The sequence below is a fragment of the Antechinus flavipes genome, chromosome 3 (assembly GCF_016432865.1).
Source record: "Antechinus flavipes isolate AdamAnt ecotype Samford, QLD, Australia chromosome 3, AdamAnt_v2, whole genome shotgun sequence".
In the NCBI taxonomy this organism is placed as follows: domain Eukaryota; kingdom Metazoa; phylum Chordata; class Mammalia; order Dasyuromorphia; family Dasyuridae; genus Antechinus; species Antechinus flavipes.
In genome coordinates this window covers 234703513-234725645 of record NC_067400.1, presented here as the reverse complement: position 1 = coordinate 234725645, position 22133 = coordinate 234703513, and the positions used below count along the sequence as shown (strand labels likewise).

General features: G+C 35.0%; 1 protein-coding gene across 1 annotated transcript in view; it reads left to right on the top strand.

Annotated features, from left to right (window-relative positions):
• Positions 1–14404, top strand: part of VWA3B (von Willebrand factor A domain containing 3B) — a 230197-nt gene extending 215793 nt beyond the window's left edge. The window contains exon 29 of the mRNA XM_051984663.1: positions 13742–14404. Coding sequence (XP_051840623.1) covers positions 13742–13793 — 52 coding nt within the window. The 3' untranslated portion in view covers positions 13794–14404. The remainder of the gene's footprint in view (positions 1–13741) is intronic.
• Positions 14405–22133: the final 7729 nt, after the last annotated feature.

The following is a 22133-nucleotide window of genomic DNA, read 5'->3' as shown; positions in this document are numbered from 1 at the left end:
TGAATAAGATTCTGACAGTCATCTGGCAGGATAAGATACCATATACCAGAGTCCTCTCTCAAACTAAACTGCCAAGCATTTTCACTGTACTGCAGAGAGCACAACTCCATTAAGCTGCCCACATTGTTTGAATGCCAAATTCAATTTTACTGCCAAAAAGATTATTTTATGGAGAACTCACAAAGGGCAAGCATTCATGAAATAGTCAGAAAAACTGATACAAACACAATAATCAATGATTATAGTAATCTAGTTCCAACTTCATTTCACTATTTTTGTGGGAAAACTGGAAAATATATTGGAAAATTGGCATTGACCAATATCTAACACCCTATACCAAAATAAAGTCAAAATGGGTACATGATTTAGGTATAAAAGGTGATACTATAAGCACATTAGGAGAGCAAGTAATAGTTTACCAATTAGATCTTTGGAGAAGGGAGAAATTTATGGTCAAAGAAGAACTAAAGAGCATCATGAAATGCAAAATGTACAGTATTGCATTAAATTAAAAAGCTTTTACACAAACAAAAACAATGCAGCCAAAATTAGAAGAGAAGCAGAAATCAGGGAAAAATTTTTTACAGTCAATGTTTTTGATAAAGATCTCATTTCTAAAATAAAGAACTGAGTCAAATGTATAAGACTATAAATCATTCTCCAGTTGAGATATGGCCAAAGGATGTGAACAGATAATTTTCAAATGAAGAAATTAAAGTCATCTATAGTCATATAAAAAAGTGGTCTAAATCATTTTAGATTAAAGAAATGCAAATTAAAACAGAGGTATCACATCATACATCTCAGACTAGCTAAAATGATAGGAAAAGGTAATGATGTATTGGAAGGAATGTGGAAAAACTGGGACACTAATGAATTGTTGGTGGATTTGTGAAATGATCCAACCATTCTGGAGCAATTTTGAGCTATGCCCAAAGGACATAATAATAAAATTCTGCATACCTTTGATCCAGTAGTACCACTACTGGTCTATATCCCAAAGAAATCAAAAAAGAGGGGAAAGGACCCACATGTGCAAAAATGTTTGTAGCAGTTCTTTTTGTGGTAACAAAGAATTAGAAAATGAGTTGATGGCCATCAATTGGGATATGGCTGAATAAGTTATGACATATGAAAGTAATGGAATATTATTGTTCTATAAAATGATGAGCAGGGTGATTTTATAAAGACCTAGAAAGATTTACATGAACCAATGTTGAGCAAAACAACTAGAACCAGAAAAAACATTACACACAGCAACAAGAAGATGATCAACTATGAGAGAATTGATTCTTCTCAGCAGTTCAGTGATCCAGTACAATCCCAATAATGCCTTATGCATTTCAAGAGAAAATAATAGAGACAACATATATCAAAAAATGCTATGTTCACTTTTTTTCCTTCTGTTTTTTTCTCTTGTGGTTTTCCCTTTTGTTCTTTTTTTTCTCTTCCTACATGATTCATAAGAAAATATGCTTAAAAAAACAAATATACATGTATAACCAAAAAAATTATTGTTTTTACATGTAACTGGGGAAAATACAATTTTTTCTGAAGAAGTGATAGTGATACAAGGACACTCTCAAGGGCTCTATTATGAGCCCTTGATATGGGCTCATAATATTATATATAATAATATATGATATGGGAGACACAGGTGCAGGACTGCCCAGCATGGCAGATGATCAGAAGAGATGCTGTGCTCTATGAGCAAAGCAGAAATCAATTAGCTCAGAAGAAACTCAAGATATACAAAATTAGAGAATCCACCCCAAATGTTCAAGGGACTATGAATGTTCAATTTGTAGGAGAACATTCCAAGTTTATATTGGTCTGATCAGCAGTCAGACACACTAACTTGACTCTAACTTAATGATGTCATTTTAGACCTTTTCAAGAATGAAGAACAACAACAACAAAGCTCTAATTCTGGGCTAAATTCTGAAACTTCCAGCTATTCTTCTTTCCTTCTGTTGTCCTCCGGATCCAGGAAGAAGAAATTTAATTCTGTTTCCACATAACTACTCTTAAAATATGTGAAAACAACTACCATATCCTGCTGAAGTTTTCTTTTTCCACAGATTAAAATATCCTCATTTCCTTTGGCCAGTCCTTACATAACAGGGAAGTCTGATTCTAAGGGGAAATGTACGCTAGAGGCTAGTTTAGGGGTTTGGGATAGAGGAAGTTGTATTGAAGAGAGACAGATGCAGAAACAGTGTGTGTGTTGGGAGAAAAGAATTAAAAATACCTTCACAGCAAAAATATCGCTAAGGATGACAAGTACAAGACCACAGGAGATGATCATTTCATTGCCTTTGAGTTGGTAACTTTTGCATAATTGAATCTTCTCATATGAATTACTCTCAAGAGAAGTGTCTATAGAAATCTCAGAAAATCAGAGTAGATACTGTGAATTTCACACATCTAAGTTACCCCAGATGTTCAACCCTAGAGTTTTAGAGCTGAGGATACTAAGACCTTGGCTTTTCTAAGGTCACCTGACTAATTTAAAGTATCAATGATGGAATTTGACTCCAAACCTTTTGATTCCATCCCTGCCCCCACAAAATTCAAAACCTATAACATTAGCTTTCTTAATCTTGACAATTTTCCTATGGAATTTTGTAATGTTCAGGCTAGCTTTTTGGAGGTCTTTATTCTCAGCAGGATAGATACCATGAGAATGATCAGGAATAGAGTCTAGAGTCTTTATTCTCTCCTTCACAGTCTGTGCCTATCATAGTCGACAAAGTCTCAGTCTGATCCAGTCTTCTCCAGCAGTCTGTCGGTCTGCCAGTCTCAACCAGTCTCCCTCTGAGTCTGACTTTGTCCCCAGTTTAAATACCCTATTACAATTACATCATTACAGTATATTGAGTATAAGCCAATCTAGAATGGTTATATCATTATATCAAATCATACTAAATATATGCGAACTAGGAAACCATTATCTCATCAATTACACTGAGTTATCACCTTGTTTCAAGTATACTTCTTTTAAATATACTTCTCTAAAATTCTGGCCCTCTACAGGAATTGCATAGGGCCTGAATATTATTATTCTTATTTTACAGTTAAGGAAATGTACCAAATAGAGGATGCTTGACTCATCTCTCATTATTCTTGCTTTTCTCTCTTATCACTTGGGCTCTGAACATAAAGGAGATGGAAATAGCTTGATACAGTGGATTGAGTGCTGGTTCTAGAGTCAGGAAGTGTCAGCTTCTGGAGTACAAATCCAGTCACAGACATTGTGTGAGCCTGCACAAGTCACTGAATCCTACTTACCTTAGTTTCCATATCTATAAAATGAGTTGGAGAAGGAAATGGCAAAACATCCCAGAATATTTACTAAGAAATGAAACCAGGAGAACACTGTATTGAGTAAAAGAAATGTTGTAAGAAGGTCAACTGTGAATGACAGCTATTTTCTGTAATACAATGATCAAAGACAATTCTGAAAAACTTAGGATAAAATATGCTGTCCATCCCCAAAGAAAGACTTGATGGAGTCTGACTATATTTCAAAGCATATCTTTATAATTTATTTTTATTTGGTTTTATGATCCATGTTTTCATTTACAATGATTAATATTAAAATATGTTTTGCATGAAAACATGTATAACTTATAACAAGTTGCTTGCTTTCTCAATGAGGAGAGTGAGCGAGCAGGAGAGAATTTGGAATTCAGTCTTTAAAAAAATGTTGAAGATTGTTTTTTCACATATAATTAGGGGAAGGGAGCAAGAGAAAAAGGGAGGGGAAAGAAAGGAGAAAATAAAGGAAAGAAGGAAGTTAAATCTAGTATTTATTCTTTGCTGTGTGCTACACCAACAGCTGGAGTTACAAAATATAAGCAAAAAGACAAGTCTCTGTCCTCAAAGACAATATATAAAAAGAAGGTGAAAGGACCATGCAGACCAGAAAAAGCCATAAATACGTGAACTAATGCTGAATGAAGTGACAAGAACCAGGAGAACATTGTACATAGTAATACCAACATTGTACGATGATCAGTTATGATACTTACCTCTTCTTAACAGTACAGTGATCAGAGACAATTTCAAAAGACTTATGATGGAAAATGCCATACACATGGAATCTGAATGCAGATCAAAAAATGCTATTTTTATTTTCAAAAAATGTTTTCAGGATTTTTTCTTGTGGGTTTTTCCTTTTCTTCTAATTCTTCTTTCATAACATGACTAATGTGAAAATATTTAGCATAAGTGCACATGTGTAGCCTAAATCCAATTGCTTGCTGTCTTGGGGAGGGGAGAAAAAAGAGGAGAGGAAAAAAAACTTGGAACTCAAAATCTTACAAAAATTAATATTGAAAACTATATATGTAATTTAGGAGAGGGGATTCTAAAAAGTGAAAAAAAAGGGCCATGGGAGAGAATAAAGAATGGCTGGTTTGAGCTGTTCCACAAAATAGAGATTCCAGGAAAGACTCACCAATAGGAGAAAGGGGATCTTGGGAAAGAAAGAGAAGGCAGTTGAATCACAGTTGCAAATCTGGATAGAAAAAAATGAGAGGGAGAGAGAGAAGGAAAGGAAAGGAAAAAACGGGGGGAACAGAGAGATGGAAGAAAAAAAGAGCTAGAGAAACAAGACTAGAGCCAAAGAATAAAAAATAAAAGTAAATATAATCTATTATTAAAAAAGTCAGAATATGAATGTAAAGAAACAGAGTCAAAGCTCTATTCAAAGAGAGCAATGTAGAAATGTGAAATGCCTTTCTCTCCTTTAATAGATCTTATTCATTGCTCTATCTAACTGAAAATGTGTGCTTTGTTGCCATTAGTAGAAGAGCCAGAGAAATTTACATGATTTAAATGTCACTTGCATTGTGTGAATAATAAACTGTGTAAGATATTATGGATAAGATAAATTGCTTCCTTTTAGAAGCTTTAGAGGCCATTTCGTTGCTTAAATATTTGTATTCTGATGTTTCACATTGGCTGGGTGTCCTTCAAATAACAGGTCTGAGGACTTTTGATACATTGGATTGTAATTCTATTGATGATAATCACATTAGAGTATCCTTTGTAAAAATATACCATTTCCCCATAGTGCCCCTGAATAACACTTTTTAAATGCCCACATAGTTCCTGGGACTATCCAAGATAGTTTATAGAGTAACTTAAATAGGGTCCTTACCTGCTAAAAGTTCAATTCCCAGCATGAATTGCTATATGACTTTGGAGAAGCCATTCAAACTTTCTGAGCCTCAGTTTTCACATCTTTAAAATGAAGATTAAAAAAACCCAACAACTTGCTCTGCCTTTTTTAAGAGGACTTTCTTTTCAGGATGCTTCATGTTGATCATATTAACCGAAGGGCCATTTCTCCCCCATTTTTTCTAGTTGGAAGTTATTTCTTCTTTGCTTCAGAAGGCTTCAGAATGCTCTTAAATACTCACAATATTTTAATTTGCATTATTTTTGTTCATTTATGTATTCATATTGTATGCTCCTCGAAGGAAAAAAACTATTTTATTGATTTTTATATCTTCCTCAATGCCTAGTAAAGTACATGACATATAGTAAGTATTTAATAAGTTTAATTTTATTGAATTATTGAATTAAAATGATAAATAAGATGGACATAAAAATAAAAATATGCAGTGCATAAGGGAAACAAAAAGACCACAATAGCAGATATTGATTTGGTCATATGTGGGTGGTCTTAGGGGGGCTATCACTTCTAGAATAGATATGAGGTTTTTACTGAAAGAAGGCTTCAAGCAAATGGCCAGGGAAAGAGAGAACTATGATGAACTATTGAGTTTTGAACTTAATTAACTTTAATAGGAGTCATTTCCCCATTTCTTTTAAGACAGAATTATTATGCAAATTGATAGGGTTCACAATATCCTCTGGCAGGTGAGTAGGGAAGAGACCATAATTATTGGATATTTTCAAGTACAATTTCTACTTAAATATACCCCTTTATTCAATTAAAACAAATAAGTCAGGTTTTCCTGAAAAATTAGGTTCTATCAAAGCTCTAATTTATTAATATATTAACAATACTTAATAATTTTTTTTAAAAAGGGAAAGGGAAATTTTTTTAAAGTGGAGAAGGCAATTATTTTGTAAGAAATGGTGCCATGTACTGACCTACACCCATAACACCAAAATAAAGTCAAAATAGGTTCATGATTTAGACATAGTGATATTATAAATTAGAAGACTGTAGGATAGTTTACCTCTCAGATCTATGGAGAAAGAAGGAATTTGTGACCAAAGAAGAACTAGAACTTATTATTGAATACCAAATAGATAATTTTGATTATATTAAATTAAAAAGGTTTTGTATAAACAAAATTAATGCAGACAAGATTAGAAGGGAAACAACAAATTGGGAAAACATTTTTACATTTAAAGGTTCTGATAAAAGCCTCATTTCTAAAATATTATAGAGCATTGACTCAAATTTATAAGAATTCAAGACATTTTCCAATTGATAAATGGTCAAAAGATATGAACTGACAATTTTTAGATGAAGAAATTAAAACCATTTCTTATTAAAAGATGCTCTAAATCATTATTGATCAGAGAAATGCAAATTAAGACAACTGAAATAGCACTCTACACCTCTCAGATTGGCTAAGATGAATGACAAATGTTGGAGGGGATGTGGGGAAACTGGGACACTAATGCATTGTTGGTGGAATTGTGAATGGATCAACCATTCTTAGCAATTTGGAACTATGCTCAAAAAGTTATCAAATTGTGCATACCCTTTGACCCAGCAGTGTTTCTGCTGGGCTTATATCCCAAAAAGATCTTAAAGGAGGGAAAGGGACCCATATGTGCAAAAAAATGTTTGTGGCAGTCCTCTTTGTACTGGCAAGACACTAGAAACAGAATGACTACACATTAGCTGGAGAATGACTGAATAAGATATCGTATATGAGTGTCATGGAATATTATTGTTCTATAAGAAATGGTCAGGAGGATGATTTCAGAGAGGCTTGGAGAGATTTACATGAACTGATGCTAAGTGAAGTGAGCAGAGCCAGGAGATCATTGTACATGGCAACAAGATTATATGACGATCAATTCTGATGGATGTGGCTCTCTTCAACAATGAGATGATTGAGGCTAGTTCCAATGATCTTGTGATGAAGAGAGCCATCTACACCCAGAGAGAGGACTGTGGGAACTGAGGGTGGTTCACAACATAGCATTTTCACTTTTTTTGTTGTTTTCTTGCATTTTGCTTTCTTTCTCATTTTTATCCTTTTTGATCTGATTTTTGTGCAAGATAATTGTATAAATATGTATATATAGATTAGATTTAAGATATATATTAACATGTTTAACATATATTGGATTACTTGCCACCTGGGGAGGAGGGAGAGGGGAAAAGGGGGAAATTTGGAACACGGGGTTTTGCAAGGATTAATGTTGAAAAATTATCTATACATGTTTTGATATAAAAAGCTTTAATTTAAAAAAAGGGAAAAAAATGGTGCCATGACATAAGATTTTGAAACTACAAAAAGCAACTAATTGTTACCCTCCATGTTTAGATCACTTGTTTTTTAGTCATGTATAACTTTTCATTATCCCATTTGGAGTTGTCTTGGAAAAGATAACAGACTAGTCGTCTTTTTTCTTTCTCCAGCTTATTTTATAGATAAAAAACCAAGGCAAACAGGTTGAGAAGTAGCTTGCCCAGAGTCACACAGCTAGTATCTGAAACTAGATTTGAACTCGGAAAGTTGAATAATCCTGACTCCAGGACAAGTGCTCTATCCATTGCACTCTTGCACTACCTCTGTGGTTGGGCCCTTACATGTCACTTATGATGAAAAAAAAAAAATCTCCTTTCTTCTACTGCCTTTCATGTTAAGCTAGAGTAGTTGACTAATTACCCTAAATCATATTTTCCATTATTTAAGAAAATGACTGCTTTTTTCTGAATATATTAGTAAAGATGTGGACAAGCTAGAGGGTCAGGAGATAGCAACCAAGATAATGAGGGCTCTGATCCCTGCAAGAACTTTTGAAGGACTCTTCATCTCTGCTTTGGAGCAGAAAAAACAATGTAATTTTTTTTTTAACATTGGAATGATTATCATATAATATAGGATTGGAAGATGTATTTGCTTGGCTCCAGAAAGAAGTAGAAGCAACTGGTGGAAGTTATAGAGGGGCAGGTTTTAGGTGAATGTGAAAATCTCCTGTGTATTTTCTCACTTTATTCTTATGTGAAATCACTGTCAGCACTGACTCTCACTGAAGTCACTTCCTCTTCTTTTCCATATTGCCACAGGTTAAATGTCTGGTCCTCCTGATTGGGCCAATCTTGTGCTCTAGTTTCCTCATGTTCAAAATGGGGATGTTGAATCAGTCCTTCAGTGATGTCATATAGTTGAGGTACAGATTACTTAAAAGATGTGTGCAAAATATTTTTCAGTCCTATGAATTTTCTGATATAAATTCAAGATATTATTTAGATTTATTTTTTAAATTATATGAACATCGAACTTCATGAAACTCTGATCATATTGAATTATTAAGTGTTCATGCCAGAAAGCAGGATTATGGGCAACATGTCTCTAGTTCCTCCTTTTTTCATGTAGATCATGAATAAGTAATTTACTTCATTTGTCAAATCCAAGCTGGTGTAGATTTTCTAGTAAAATATTTTATGTGTCATGTGTTTAAAAGACAACATGAGTTAGAAGACAATTTGGTAATGCTGTTCAGAGGAAAGAGTACTTCAAAGTCACACAACTTTATCATTTATTAAGTATTTGACAAGATAATCTCTAAAATCCTTTTCCCACCAATAATAATAACCCAGAGAAGTCAGGAAATGGAGGATTAGGTTAATGATGAGGGGAAGGGTGGGTTTTACATTGGAACCCTGGCCACTGTCCTCAACTCACAGATGCTACAAAGGAATGTGGTTTTGAAGAACTAAGCAACAGGTCTGATAATATTACAAGGCTTTGCTGTTTATCGTGCACCAGCTTCTGGATTCAGGGTCACAGGCAGGCTCTGTTCGGTTTGTAAAGTAAATGAATTCTCTTTCCTCTTCCCCAAATACTGGGACTGAAATATTGAATTCTCTGTTGCTCTGTGGCCAGCTCTTATGTTTAAAGAATGCTTGGAATAGGAACTTAGTGACTGGAAACTCCTGATAAGGATAAGACTGGATTTGTGATTTCACTGGTCTAGGAAATTCCTTAATAAAATTAGGCCCAAGGAAGGCTGCCGTATTCTTTGCAATTTAGTCTAAGAGGGTTACCTAGAGCAGAGGTGTCCAATGCCTGCTATATGTACCAGCAATACTCCTGAGTGCCCCTGGAACCAGATTAAAATGTAATTGGAAAATATATTACAAAATAAATAAAAATACAATAAAATATATATCACTTTGCATTTTAAAACCAAGTCAATGTGTCAGTGGAGAGATTCTATGTATGGATTGGTGGTCCTGTTTCTATTTAACACCATTACTTTAGGATAATTAGAAGTTAAATGATTTGCATAGAGTCACACAACCAATATATAACAGAAATGGGTCTTAAACTTTGTAAGACCATCATCAGCTTCAATCCAGCTTCTCCTGAACCAAGTTTTATCCCAAGTGGATTTTTCTCCTTCCTCTGGGAATTTTCCTGCCTTTTCTGCAAAAATGACTTGGTTTGCTCAACTGATCCACAATTAGAAAATTTCTTCCAACGCTCTAAGGCAAATAGAAACTATCTCAGTTGCTATTTGCAATAAGGTCTTACTGGGAAAATCCCAATTTTTAGTCTCATTTCACTTCTTTTTTGCTTGCTTGCTTTCTTCTCCTTTTCTTGATTTTCAGAATCTGGGTTTAAAGTTCTCCCTACTCCAATCTTTTTATTTTTTTAATTTCTCAGCATCTGATCTTCACAGTCCAAACTTGAGAGAAAACATGATGCAATGGTTAGAGTGCTGAAATGAGATATTAAGATTCAGACCAAGATTCAAATTCTACCAGTGACAATCATATATATATATATATATATATATATATATATATATTCCTGAGAAGTCATGTGACCTGTTTATTCTTCAGTTTCCTAATTAGTAAAACCAAGGGGTTGGATGAAATGGCTTCTAAGGTCTATTCCAGCTCTCAATCTCTGATAGGCCTTATATGCACAGTACTCTTTCCTCTGAACAGCATTACCAAATTGTCTTCTAACTCATGTTGTCTTTTAAACACATGACACATAAAATATTTTACTAGAAAATCTACACCAGCTTGGATTTGACAAAATGTGTTTTCCTTCTACCTTATTGTTGCTTCCATTTCTTTCCCATCCTAAGACACATGTTCTTTTAGTCTAGCAACACCTCCCAGCTGTTTCTGGGGAATAAACAGTAATTGCACAACACTGGAAGCAAAAGAAACTCAATTGTGTTTAACAATAAAACTGACTTTGTGGAGCTGCTTAGGAGATTGTATCTTAAAAGAAGACTATTAATTACAAATGGAAAAGTTTGAAGCTTGCTTTATTCATTCATTGATAGTGACTCTGGGTAAATCAGTCAAAAAAATGTACACCAACACATCCTTAAATTTTCATCTGTGTTAATCACTCGGTGCCTCAACTTTTTCATCTGCAAAATTGGTATAATGAATGATGCTTGTATTATCTGTTTCATCAGATTATAGGGAAGACAGTGCTTTGTAAACCTTTCAACACTTTAAAATTGTGAATTGCTGAGGTGTATGTTATTTCTTTTTTGAGCTAATTCTGATGAAAGTAAGATTCCCTCACTCCCCTGTCTCTCCTCCATTCTTCCTTCACTGTAACAGCTTTTTCTTGACTCTTTTATGGAAGATAATTTACACCATTCTACATTTCCCTTTTGCTTTCTCAATGGGCCATGGATTATGATCCCAAGCCTTGAGATAAGAAGAAAACTTCCAAATCAATGTGGCCAGAACAAGGGAGTGCTGGAAATATTTAACAACTAGTTCTCCCCCAAAATGTACTCAGAACATATTTTCAAGTTTAATCTACATTATTAGTATTTTCTCCATCAACAAACCAACTGAGATGTGAGATCATACCTTAATGAGTGTGAAAAGAACAACTTCTGTCTTTGAAAGAGTCCGGTTTAATGCAAGACTTTTTTAAAATAAAGTTCCTATTTAGAAAATATTTGTCATTCATTATCTAATTTCCTGTGTACAGGTTTCACTGCTTTTTAACAGCTAATAGCCACTCTGCTTCCACTCCATCTCAGCAACTTCGCAAAAAGGTGGTGATTGGCAGTTAGCATTTCAACAGAGAATTTAGGGTTTAAGTGGATATGAATCATTTAAACTGTGAACTATTTTTGTGGTAGCAAAGAAGTGGAATTGGGATGACCATAGACTGGAGAATGACTGAATAAGTTGTGGTATATAAATGTAATGGAGCTATGACATATAATATATAGTATATTGTGCTATAAGGAATAATAAGCAAGTGGATTTCAGAAAAACCTGAAAATACTTCTATGAACTGATACTGAGTGAGGTGAGTGGAATCAGGAAAACATCATACACAGTAACAGTAACATTGCACAATCAGCAACTGTTATAGACTGAGCTCTTCTCAACAATACAATGATCAAGATGATTTTCAAAGATTCATGATGGAAAATGCTATCCATATCCAGAGAAAGAACTGATGGAGTCTGGATGAAGATTGAAGCATATTATTTTCACTTTTTGCGTTTTTTTCCTTTTGTTTTTCTTTCACAATACAACTAATATAGATACATGTATTTACATATTGCACTTGTATAACCTATCAGATTGATTACAGTCTAGGAAAAGGGAGAGGAGAGAGAGAGAGAGAAAATTTTGAAATTCAAAATCTTTTAAAAAATGAATGTTGAAAATCATCTTTACATTTTATTGGAAAAACAAAATACTATTAAATTTTTAAAATGTTGAGCCAGAAGCACTTTGTTGTCTCCTTATTCACCTCATTTGCTCTCATGTCTTTCACTATTACCTCTATGCAGGTGACTTCCCAAATTTTATCTTAGGTCTTTGACCTCTTAGCCCCAGATCTATATCTCTGGCTGTTTACAGCACAGTTATTCTTAAATGTTCTACCCACAATGTGCTCAGAATTAAGTCCATATGTATGCATAGCACAGATCAGTGGCACTCAGGAGAACTGGCACAGCCCACTTATTCATTAGACTTATCAAGGACCAAGTGAACTTCTTCCCTTACCCCCTCATTCCTCCTCCGCAAACCCCTTACTCTTTTTTTTTTCTCCTTAGAATCTCTTTCAATGAGACCCTCATTCGCCCCGTCTCTTATGCTCAAAAATGTATTTTTATCTTTTATTCTTTCCTATTCCTAGGTAGTGACAACAGATAAATTTCTGCGTCCGGAGTCAAGAATATGTGTGTTCATATCCAAACTCAGATACTTAGTATCTGGGGCTCTGGAGAAACCACTTCACCTGTGTCTTTTTCAGTTTATTCAACTGTAAAATGGGCCTGAAAGACTTATTGTGAGAGTAAAATGGGATATTTGTAAATATATATATATATATATATATATATATATATATATATATATATGTATTTTTTAATGCTAAGTGCATAATACCTTACACATAGTAGGCACTTAATGAATACTTGTTCCCTTCCTCCTTCCCTGTCCTAATGTCATAGCCACTCTGTTACCAAGTATTTGAAATGATGTCTTTTTCTTTTTGATCAGACAGTTGGGGTTAAGAATTAAGAATCTAAGATCAGATTTGAAATCAGGTCCTCCTAACTCCAGGATTGGTGCTCTATCCAATCTAACTGCCCACTAAAAAAATTGTCTTAAAAGGAATAGCAAGTTGTGTGTAATAGATTTGCAGTTTCTTGTGCAATCATGTTTTTGAAAAAAAAAAAGGTCATAGAAATATGCTTGTTTTATTCCATAAATTTAAAATAAAATGATTAATTAAAAACAAATTCTATCTCTATAATATCATTTCCATCTGTGAGATATTCTTCATTTCCCCTGCTTGCAATCTATTATAAGCCCTCATTATCCCACAGGAAAATCCCAAGTAAAATCATTTATCTATATCTGATAATTACAAGATCACTGGTAATTTTGGAGAGAATGGTTTCAGTCAAATGATGAGGTTAGGAACTAGATGCTGGAGAATTTAGAATGGAGTGAGAGGAGAGATGTGCTGGGGATCTTCCTTACTTTCTCCCAATATCTTAAAGGTATCAGAGGAATACTCTGTTCATTTGTCCTCTTCATTCTTGCTATGTGGACAGTCCATCTTCTCTTCCTATTCTACCATTCTTTGGAAATTCCTGTTCTTTGGAGGTCCTTGCTCCTCCAATGTTCAAATTTTCTCACACTCTCCATCCATGATTTGATTGTGTGGTGATAATAATAATAATGATGATGACGATGATAACAATAATGATAATACTGACATTTATATAGCTCTTTAAGGTATGGAAAATGCTTTACATGTTATCTCCCTTGATCTTCACAATAACCATGGGTGCTAGATGCTATTATTATGCCTAATTACAGATGAGGAAACTGAGGCTGAAAAAGGTTAAAAAAAAACTTGCCCAACTTTTACACAAGAATGTAAGACTTATGGAGCTCAAGTATATGAGGCAGGATTTAAATTCAGGTTTTGCTAAGTCCAAGCCAACACTCAAACCACTGGACCACCTAATTGTCTGATTCCTATCTTTGCAGGCATGGGCATTCCCCATCTTTCTTGCATGAGGGCTACAACAGGAATCGTTAGCAGTGAAAAGACGGATCTTTGCTTTCAGAAGGAACTTGAAACCTGTACAGAGAGGCTTTGCAACTTCCTGAAAGTAATCCAGCCTGATCATCTGCTGCTGTTCAACTCTGGGTGCCCTTCTTTATCTATGTGGACTGTTACTGTTATTCATCTGAATACAGATTGAAATATAAGCAACAGACATTCTCCAGCTAGTTGGTCTTCCTCCCTGTGTGGATAGACAAGCCAAATACTTTTAAGGAGATTTCAGATCTCTTTTAGGATTCTGCAGTGTTCTAGAGCTTGAAGCAACAAGCACAATTTCATCAGCATATACGGGTCCCCATCTATAGAGAGTGAGTCCTGCTTTGGTCTCTGGGTTGAATCTCATGCATCAAAGTAGTAAATACTTTTGACAAGCGTATTCAAAGGACAATTTTCTCATTTAACGAATTGTTTAAAACACAATACAATATTGCCAATTCAATCTAGTCCATTTTCCTCATCTTATTTGATTCTAGGGCCAGCTAATTGTCTGTATAAAAGACCAATTCAAGCCATTTGTACTGATAAGGTGCTTCTGAGATGATGTTATCACAGATGGGGACAATAAACATTCTTCAGCCTCTTGATCTCTGTGTGTATTTCTAATCTGATCTCTTTTGAGTAGTCATGGATTTCAATGACGTAGTTTTATAATGTTTTGAAACTTGATACCTTCTGCAAAGTAAAACATTTATTGTAAAAGCCCAGAGCAAAAATCAAATGTGAGCTGATGATTCTTAATAAAAGTTCTTAATCTGGGGTCCACAGACTCTCAAGACATCAATGGGTAGATTTCAAAGGGTCCAAATTAAATTAAAATTAATTTTCAAAATTAAAAAAATATATCAACTATCTTAATATAGTTGATTTCCTTTATGATTTTATGTATATATTTTATGCATTTTACCATGTTATTCTGAGAAGAAATCCATTGGCTTTAGCAGTTGTCAAAGGGGATGTGATGCAAACAATCCTGAGAACTCCTTCTCTATTAAAGTGAAATCCCTTTTCATTTGAAAAACTCTATCTAGGTCATCTTCCATGATTGTCATGGATGGACACTTTTTCCTTCTTTTATACCTCCATGTAAATAATAGAGAATTTTCCAACAAAGTTATTTTTGCTGTTATATCTCTAAAGAAATCTCTTCTGATCAAAACGTAGGCAATTTTGAAAAAAATTAGAATGCAATCAAGCACACTTAACACTAAAACACTGTTAAATACAACTTAATTTATGATGATTCAAAAGGCACTTGAGGTTTTGTCTTAGAGAAGTGATTATGAACAACAAATATATGCTCCTGATGAAGTGTGAGCATGCCAATTCTAAGTGATACAGTCCAGATAAGAAAGTTGCTTAATCCGAGATTGGTCCTAAGAACTGTAAGTATTTGGGTCTTTAGACTTCTCCAAGTTTCAAAGCCTGATGAGAGTAGGCGAGAGAGATTTTTTTTCTCCCTTCCTGCTTTGTGCAGTGAATCATTCAGATGCCAGAATGGCTCTTGTTCTATTACGTATAATGATCTTTCTAATGAAGAGGAATTGTGAGGAGAAAAGAGGTAAAATTGTGTTCTTGTTCCCATTCCAAACCATTATCTTGTGCACAGCTGTAGGAAATAGCCTCTGCAAACACAGCTCCAAAATCATGTCAGTCCCCTGCTCAAAGACTATTAGAGGCTCTCCAGTGTCAACGTGATAAATCCCAACTCCCAACCTGACATTCACACTTTCTGCAATCTGACTTCAGCCTCTCTATCACACTGTTGAATCATTTTTTTCAGTTGCATCTGACACTTTGTGATCTCATTTGAGACTTTCTTGACAAAGATACTAGAGTGGTTTGCCATTTCCTTCTCTGGCCCCTTTTACAGATGAGGAAATTGAGATGTCAGAGTATAGATTGCTGGTTCTGAATCTGAAGAGCTGAGTTTAGATTTAGACTTGGACACTTATTAGTTATGAGACTTTAGGCAAATGACTTCAACCCTGAAGGTTGAGGACCTGAACTACTAGAACAAGAGTTAAGTGTCTGAAGCCTGATTTGAACTAATGAAGAGTGTCTAAACTCTGAAGTAGCACCTCACACCTCTCGATTGGCTAAGATGACAGGAAAAGATCATGATAAATGTTAAGGTGAAGGACAACTGGGATACTAATGCATAGTTGGTGGAGTTGTGAAATAATCCAATCATTCTGGAGAGCAGGTTGGAACTATGCCAAAAGAGCTATACAACTATATAGTGATCCAGCAGTCTCACTATTGGGTCAGTATCCCAAAGACATGATACAAGAGGGAAAAGGACCCATATGTGCAAAAATATTTGTAGCAGCTCTTTTTATGGTAGCAAAGAATTGGAAAATGAATAAATGCCCATTAATTGGGGAATGGCTGAATAAGTTATGGTATAGGAATATAATGAAATACTATTGTTCTATAAGAAATGATGAGCAGATTGATTTCAGAAAAGTCTAGAAAGACCTACATGAACTGATTATGAATGAAATGAGCAGAACTAGAGAAACATTGTACACAGTAACAAGAAGATTGTGTGATGATCAACTGTAATGGACTTGGACGAATCAAGGTAATTCAAATAGACTTGGGATGGAAAATGCCAATCACATCTAGAAAACTATAGATAATGAATGTGAATTGAAGCATGAATTGAACCATTTCACCCTTTTGTTTGTTTAGTTGTTTTTCTTTCTCCTGTTTTTTTTTCCTTTTGGTCTGACTTTTCTTTCCCAACATGAAAGATATGGAAATATGTTTAAAAGAATTGCATATGTTTAACCTATATCAGATTACTTATTGTCTTGGGGAGGGGGGAGGTAAGAAAGGGAGGGAAAAAAATTGGAACACAAAGCTTTACAAAAACAAATGTTGAAAACTGTCTTTACATATATTTGGAAAAATAAAATACTTTTGGGAAAAAAGAGTAAGTATTCTGAGGCTGCATTTAGATTCATGAAGAAAAAGTGCCTAGTAGTTTAGGAGAAAATAGGTAAAACTCTGTTCTTATTCAGAAGCTGGATTTGAATTCATGAAAAATAAGTGTCTGAAGCCAGATTTGAACTCACAAAGAAGTGAGAACTGTAGACTCAGCACTCCATTTGCTGTACCACCTAAATGCTCTTTATGTCATGCTACTCTCTTTCATATGTTCTGTATACAGCCAAATGTACCTATAGAACTGTTAAGTAAGTTATCCAAGGTCACACAACTAGTGATTGTCAGAAACAAGTTCTGGGTTCATTCATCTTGCTGTTTCTTTCATCACTTTATCTAGTAGTTCTCTTCTAGGTCAACTCAACACTAAATAAAATAAATCCCCCTGAAAATTATTGGTGGGTTGTGTTGTCTCATATACCATGCTACCAAAGAATATATTCTATTACCCCAAACTGGACACATTAACTCACTGGCTTAGCTTATTACTGCAAATATTATATCCTATTTCAGAGAACATGCCCTTTAATCCCTTCAATCTGCACCCATCTGGGTATTGTCTATCTTTATGTTCTATTGATTTGGGTTCATTTGCCTGCCCTGATTGTAAATTGCCTAAGATCAGGGATGATAACTAATCTTTATTCTTTACCTATTCTCAACTACCAAGTATAATGCATACTCTGCCTCACGATTCTACTTCTAAAAGACTCATTGTGGTGTCCAAGGTTATTTGGTTTTTCAGCATCCCCTTACCTGTATTTGAGTCTAGCCCTGGACAATCCTGCCATGCACAGCTGGCATGTAAATAGGTAAAGACAGACAAGGCAGCTCATAGGAAAAATTTTAGAGAGGATAAAATTTGTATTTGTTGCCTCCAAATTCTCTCCCCTCTCCCACAAAACTTTTAGGTTCATCCTTGAATAGCCTTTAGATGTTGCAGCAAAATATGGAATGTACAGTATTTTTAGGGCACTTGACTTGGAATCGAAAGACTTGAGTTTAAGTCTAGAAAATTTTTTGCTTACTGACTATCTGATCATAGATACATTATATAACTTCCCATTCCCTGGAAACCACTTCTCCCTCTCCCACCCTATCCTCACCAAGCCTCAGTTTCCTCATCTGTAAAATGTGGACAATAATATATGCATTATTTATCTTTTTTTCCTATACATAAAGATTAAAGATAACAAACACTAAATAAAATGAATGTTGCCATGTAGAACATACCATGTAGGACTTTAAAAGAGTATTATACATTAAGCTGCAGGTCTCTGATATATTGCTAAGAGGAGCTAAGGCTGTCATAGTTTATCATGATATAAGGATGTAAAAATTTTGCACACTTCATGCCACATAGTAGATGTTTAATAAGTGCATGTTTCCTTCCTTGTTTCCCAATGTTAAATAGACCTATAATACTAATTATGTTATTAAGTATATTACAATTTATAGGGGTTTTTTTGTGCTTGTGCTAAACAGCACATTACCCTAAGTTAATTTAGAAACAATCAAGCTCTACAAAGAAATTATTTAAACAATTAATTGATTAAAAAAAGAAACTGCAGATCTCTCTTGTGAACAGTATGCTTTTCTTTTTAAGCATATAATTCTAATCTGTAGCTTTCAAAGCTAGCTGGGCTTCCTTCCGGACTGTCTTGTATTCTTTGAATTTAAAAAATGAGACTGCCATCATTCTTTTTTCTTTCCTTTTATTACTCTATTCCTGTCCCCTCTTATACCCATTGAAAAAAGAAAAAGAAAAATGGTTTTGTATCCACAACAAATTCTTTCTGTAGTTATTTTCAATATTCCTGTCTTACTTTGCATTTTGAGTCCTTCACCTTTCGGTCAAGAACTGGGTAGCATGCTTGAAATTCAGCTAGAATTGTAATTTGTCATATCCAATACTTGTGTCATAGGGTAGTTATGTGAAAAATGTTATATAATATTTAAAAGACTACATGGGAGCTTTTATTATCAAAGACCAGCCTCGGGATGACAATAATGCATTGCCATTAATTTGCTGTGGAATGCTAGTCAAATCACATATTATTGGAGTCTCTGCTTATAAATAAAATGAGGTGGCTGGACTAGGTATTCTCTAAAAACAACCTTCTGGCTCTAACATTATGTTTTTGTATCAAGGGATTGCATCTGTCCAAGGAGTAGCTGCCAGGAGCTGCCAGGTTAGCCTCTCCCTTCCCTGGCTCCTTCCTTCTCTCCTTTTTGGAGAGTTCTGAGAATTAGCCACTGGTAAAATACATAAGCAAGCCCAACTGCTTTGGAGGAAAGAGGAAAAAAAGAAGCACATGTAGAGAGTGGGAGTGTCATTACAAACCCCAAAAGACCAAAGGGGAGATATAGATGTAATCAAAGTAAAATGTCTATGGAAAACAGAAGCTCATTGGAGTGTCCAAAAAGAGATGTGTTCTAACAGCCACCTGAAGAGATCCATTAAGTGGGGTTTGGAGACCCAAGTGTAACACAAAAAATAAAATAAGCCAAAGCCACTCAATGTTCCATAGGTAGGAAAGAGGTATAGCATTATCAGGTGGGACTCCAAGATAATTATTCCATTGTCTAGCTGGAGATGAGCTTCTATCTGGAGAAGTAACTACTACCATTTCCTGAAGAAAAACCTAAGAGTGGGAAGCACTATACTCTTTGATCCAGCAGTGTTACTACTGGGCTTTATATCTCAAAGAGATATTAAAGAAGGGAAAGGGACCTGTATGTGCAAAAATGTTTGTGGCAGGTCTCTTTGTAGTGGCCAGAAACTGGAAACTGAATGAATGCCCATCAATTGGAGAATGGTTGAATAAATTGTGGTATTTGAATATTATGGAATAGTATTGTTGTGTAAGAAATGACCAGCAGATGATTTCAGAAAGGTCTGTAGAGACTTACATGAACTGATGCTGAGTGAAATGAGCAGAACCAGGAAATCATTATATACTTCAACAACAATACTATATGAGGATCAATTTTGATGGAAGTGGATATCTTCAATAATGAGAGGATCCAAATCAGTTTCAATTATGAGCAGAACCAACTACACCCAGTGAAAGAACACTGGGAAATGAATGTAAACATAACATAGCATTTCCATTCTTTCTGTTATTGTTTGCTTGCATTTTTGTTTTTCTTCTCAGGTTATTTTTAAGCTTCTGTATAAATCTGATTTTTCTTGTGCAGCAAGATAACTGTATAAACATGTATACATATATTGTATTTACCCTATACTTCAACATATTTACCATGTATGGGACCACCTGCCAAAGGGAAGGGGATAGAGGGAAGGAAGGGAAAGGCTGGAACAGAAGCTTTTGCAAGGCTCAATGTTGAAAAATTACCTAGGCATATGTTTTGTCAATAAAAAGCTATGATTTAAAAAAAAAAGATGGGAAGCACTACAACACAGCCAAGAGCCATGTGGATTACTGGTAACAAAAGATGACAACAAGAGTGAAATGACCCAACATCTATTGAGGGTAGAAAGTAGTAAAGACTTTAAGTCATATAAGTGACTAGTCACATAAATGCTTCTTGACCTTTCACTATAGGAGGAAGCCACTGACACAAGGTTTACAATAGCATGACTATGGTTTAGCATAATTTAAATTCAGAATCCAACATTGATCTGCCTGGGCCTGCAAACTTATTCCCCAGACTGCTAAACCACCGAGGTTAAAGTACTCAGGTAATACCAGCATTTTCCAGTTACAAGTCTTAGTAGCACAAGCCTTTTTGTCTACCTGGTTTCCTCTCTGAGACCTATCCTATCTTTTTATCCTGGACTCAATAGGCTTTCTCGAACCCCCAAACTCCCAGAACTCTCACTGTTCTGTATCCCCTTAGCTACCTCCACCACCTCCACCATCCTCATCTAGATTATATTTCATATAATCAGTATCCCTTCAAGCATTTGTTCCATGCTAATGAATGATTTCCGCCCATATCTGGATTTGTGATACTTATACAATCTTCCAATACATCCCTAGGGCATGGTGAACAGTTGGTTCTAATCTGCTGAGAATAGATGAGTGGAAATAGTTGTAAATTGCAACATGAGGAATTTAGATTAAGGATAATGAAATATTTCTGAGGAATGGAGTCAATAAGATTGCAATTCTGAGATCAAATCATAAATTCTTTGGAAATGTTTCATATATATTATGTATTATCAAATTTGCATAAATGTGAGATTTATACTTTTCTTAATTAAATGAAAGCCATTTCTTTTTTGTTTGTTTTAATTTTTTAAAATATCTTTTTATTTTGAAAAAAATAACTTTACAACATTATCCCTTGCACCCACTTCTGTTCCAACTCCCCCCCCTCCACCTTCTCCCCCAGATGGCAAGCAGTCTTATGTATGTTAAATATGTCACAGTATATCCTAGATACAATACATGTGTGCAGAACCGAACAGTTCTCTTGTTGCACAGGGAGACTTGGATTCAAAAGGTAGAAAAAACCCGGGAAGAAAAACAAAAATGCAAACAGTTTATATTCATTTCCCAGTGTTCTTTCTTTGGGTGTAGCTGCTTCTGTCCATCCTTGATCAATTGAAACTGAATTAGCACTTTTTATCGAAGAGATCCATTTTCATCAGAATACATCCTCATACAATATCATTGTTGAGGTATATAATGATCTCCTGGTTCTGCTCATTTCACTTAGTATCAGTTCATGTAAGTCTCGCCAGTCCTCTCTGTATTCATCCTGCTGGTCATTTCTTACAGAACAATAATATTCCATAACATTTATATACCATAACTTACCCAACCGTTCTCCAATTGATGGGCATCCATTCATTTTCCAGTTTCTAGCCACTACAAACAGGGCTGCCACAAACATTTTGACACATACAGGTCCCTTTCCCTTCTTTAGTATGTCTTTGGGTATAAGCCCAGTAGAAACACTGCTGGATCAAAGGATATGCACAGTTTGATAACTTTTTGGGCACAATTCCAGATTATTCTCCAGAATGGTTGGATTCGTTCACAACTCCACCAACAATGCATCAGTGTCCCAGTTTTCCTGCATCCCCTCCAACATTCATCATTATTTTTTCCTGTCATCTTAGCCAATCTGACAGGTGTGTAGTGGTATCTCAGAGTTGTCTTAATTTGTATTTAATTATAATCTCGTTCTTTATGCCTAAATCATGGACCCATTTTGATCTTTTCTTGGTATACGGTGTTAAATGTGGGTCCATGCCTAATTTCTACCATACTAATTTCCAGTTTTCCCAGCAGTTTTTGTCAAATAATGAACTCTTATCCCCAAAGTTAGGATATTTAGGTTTGTCAAACACTAGATTGCTATAGTTGACTATTTCGACTTGTGAACCTA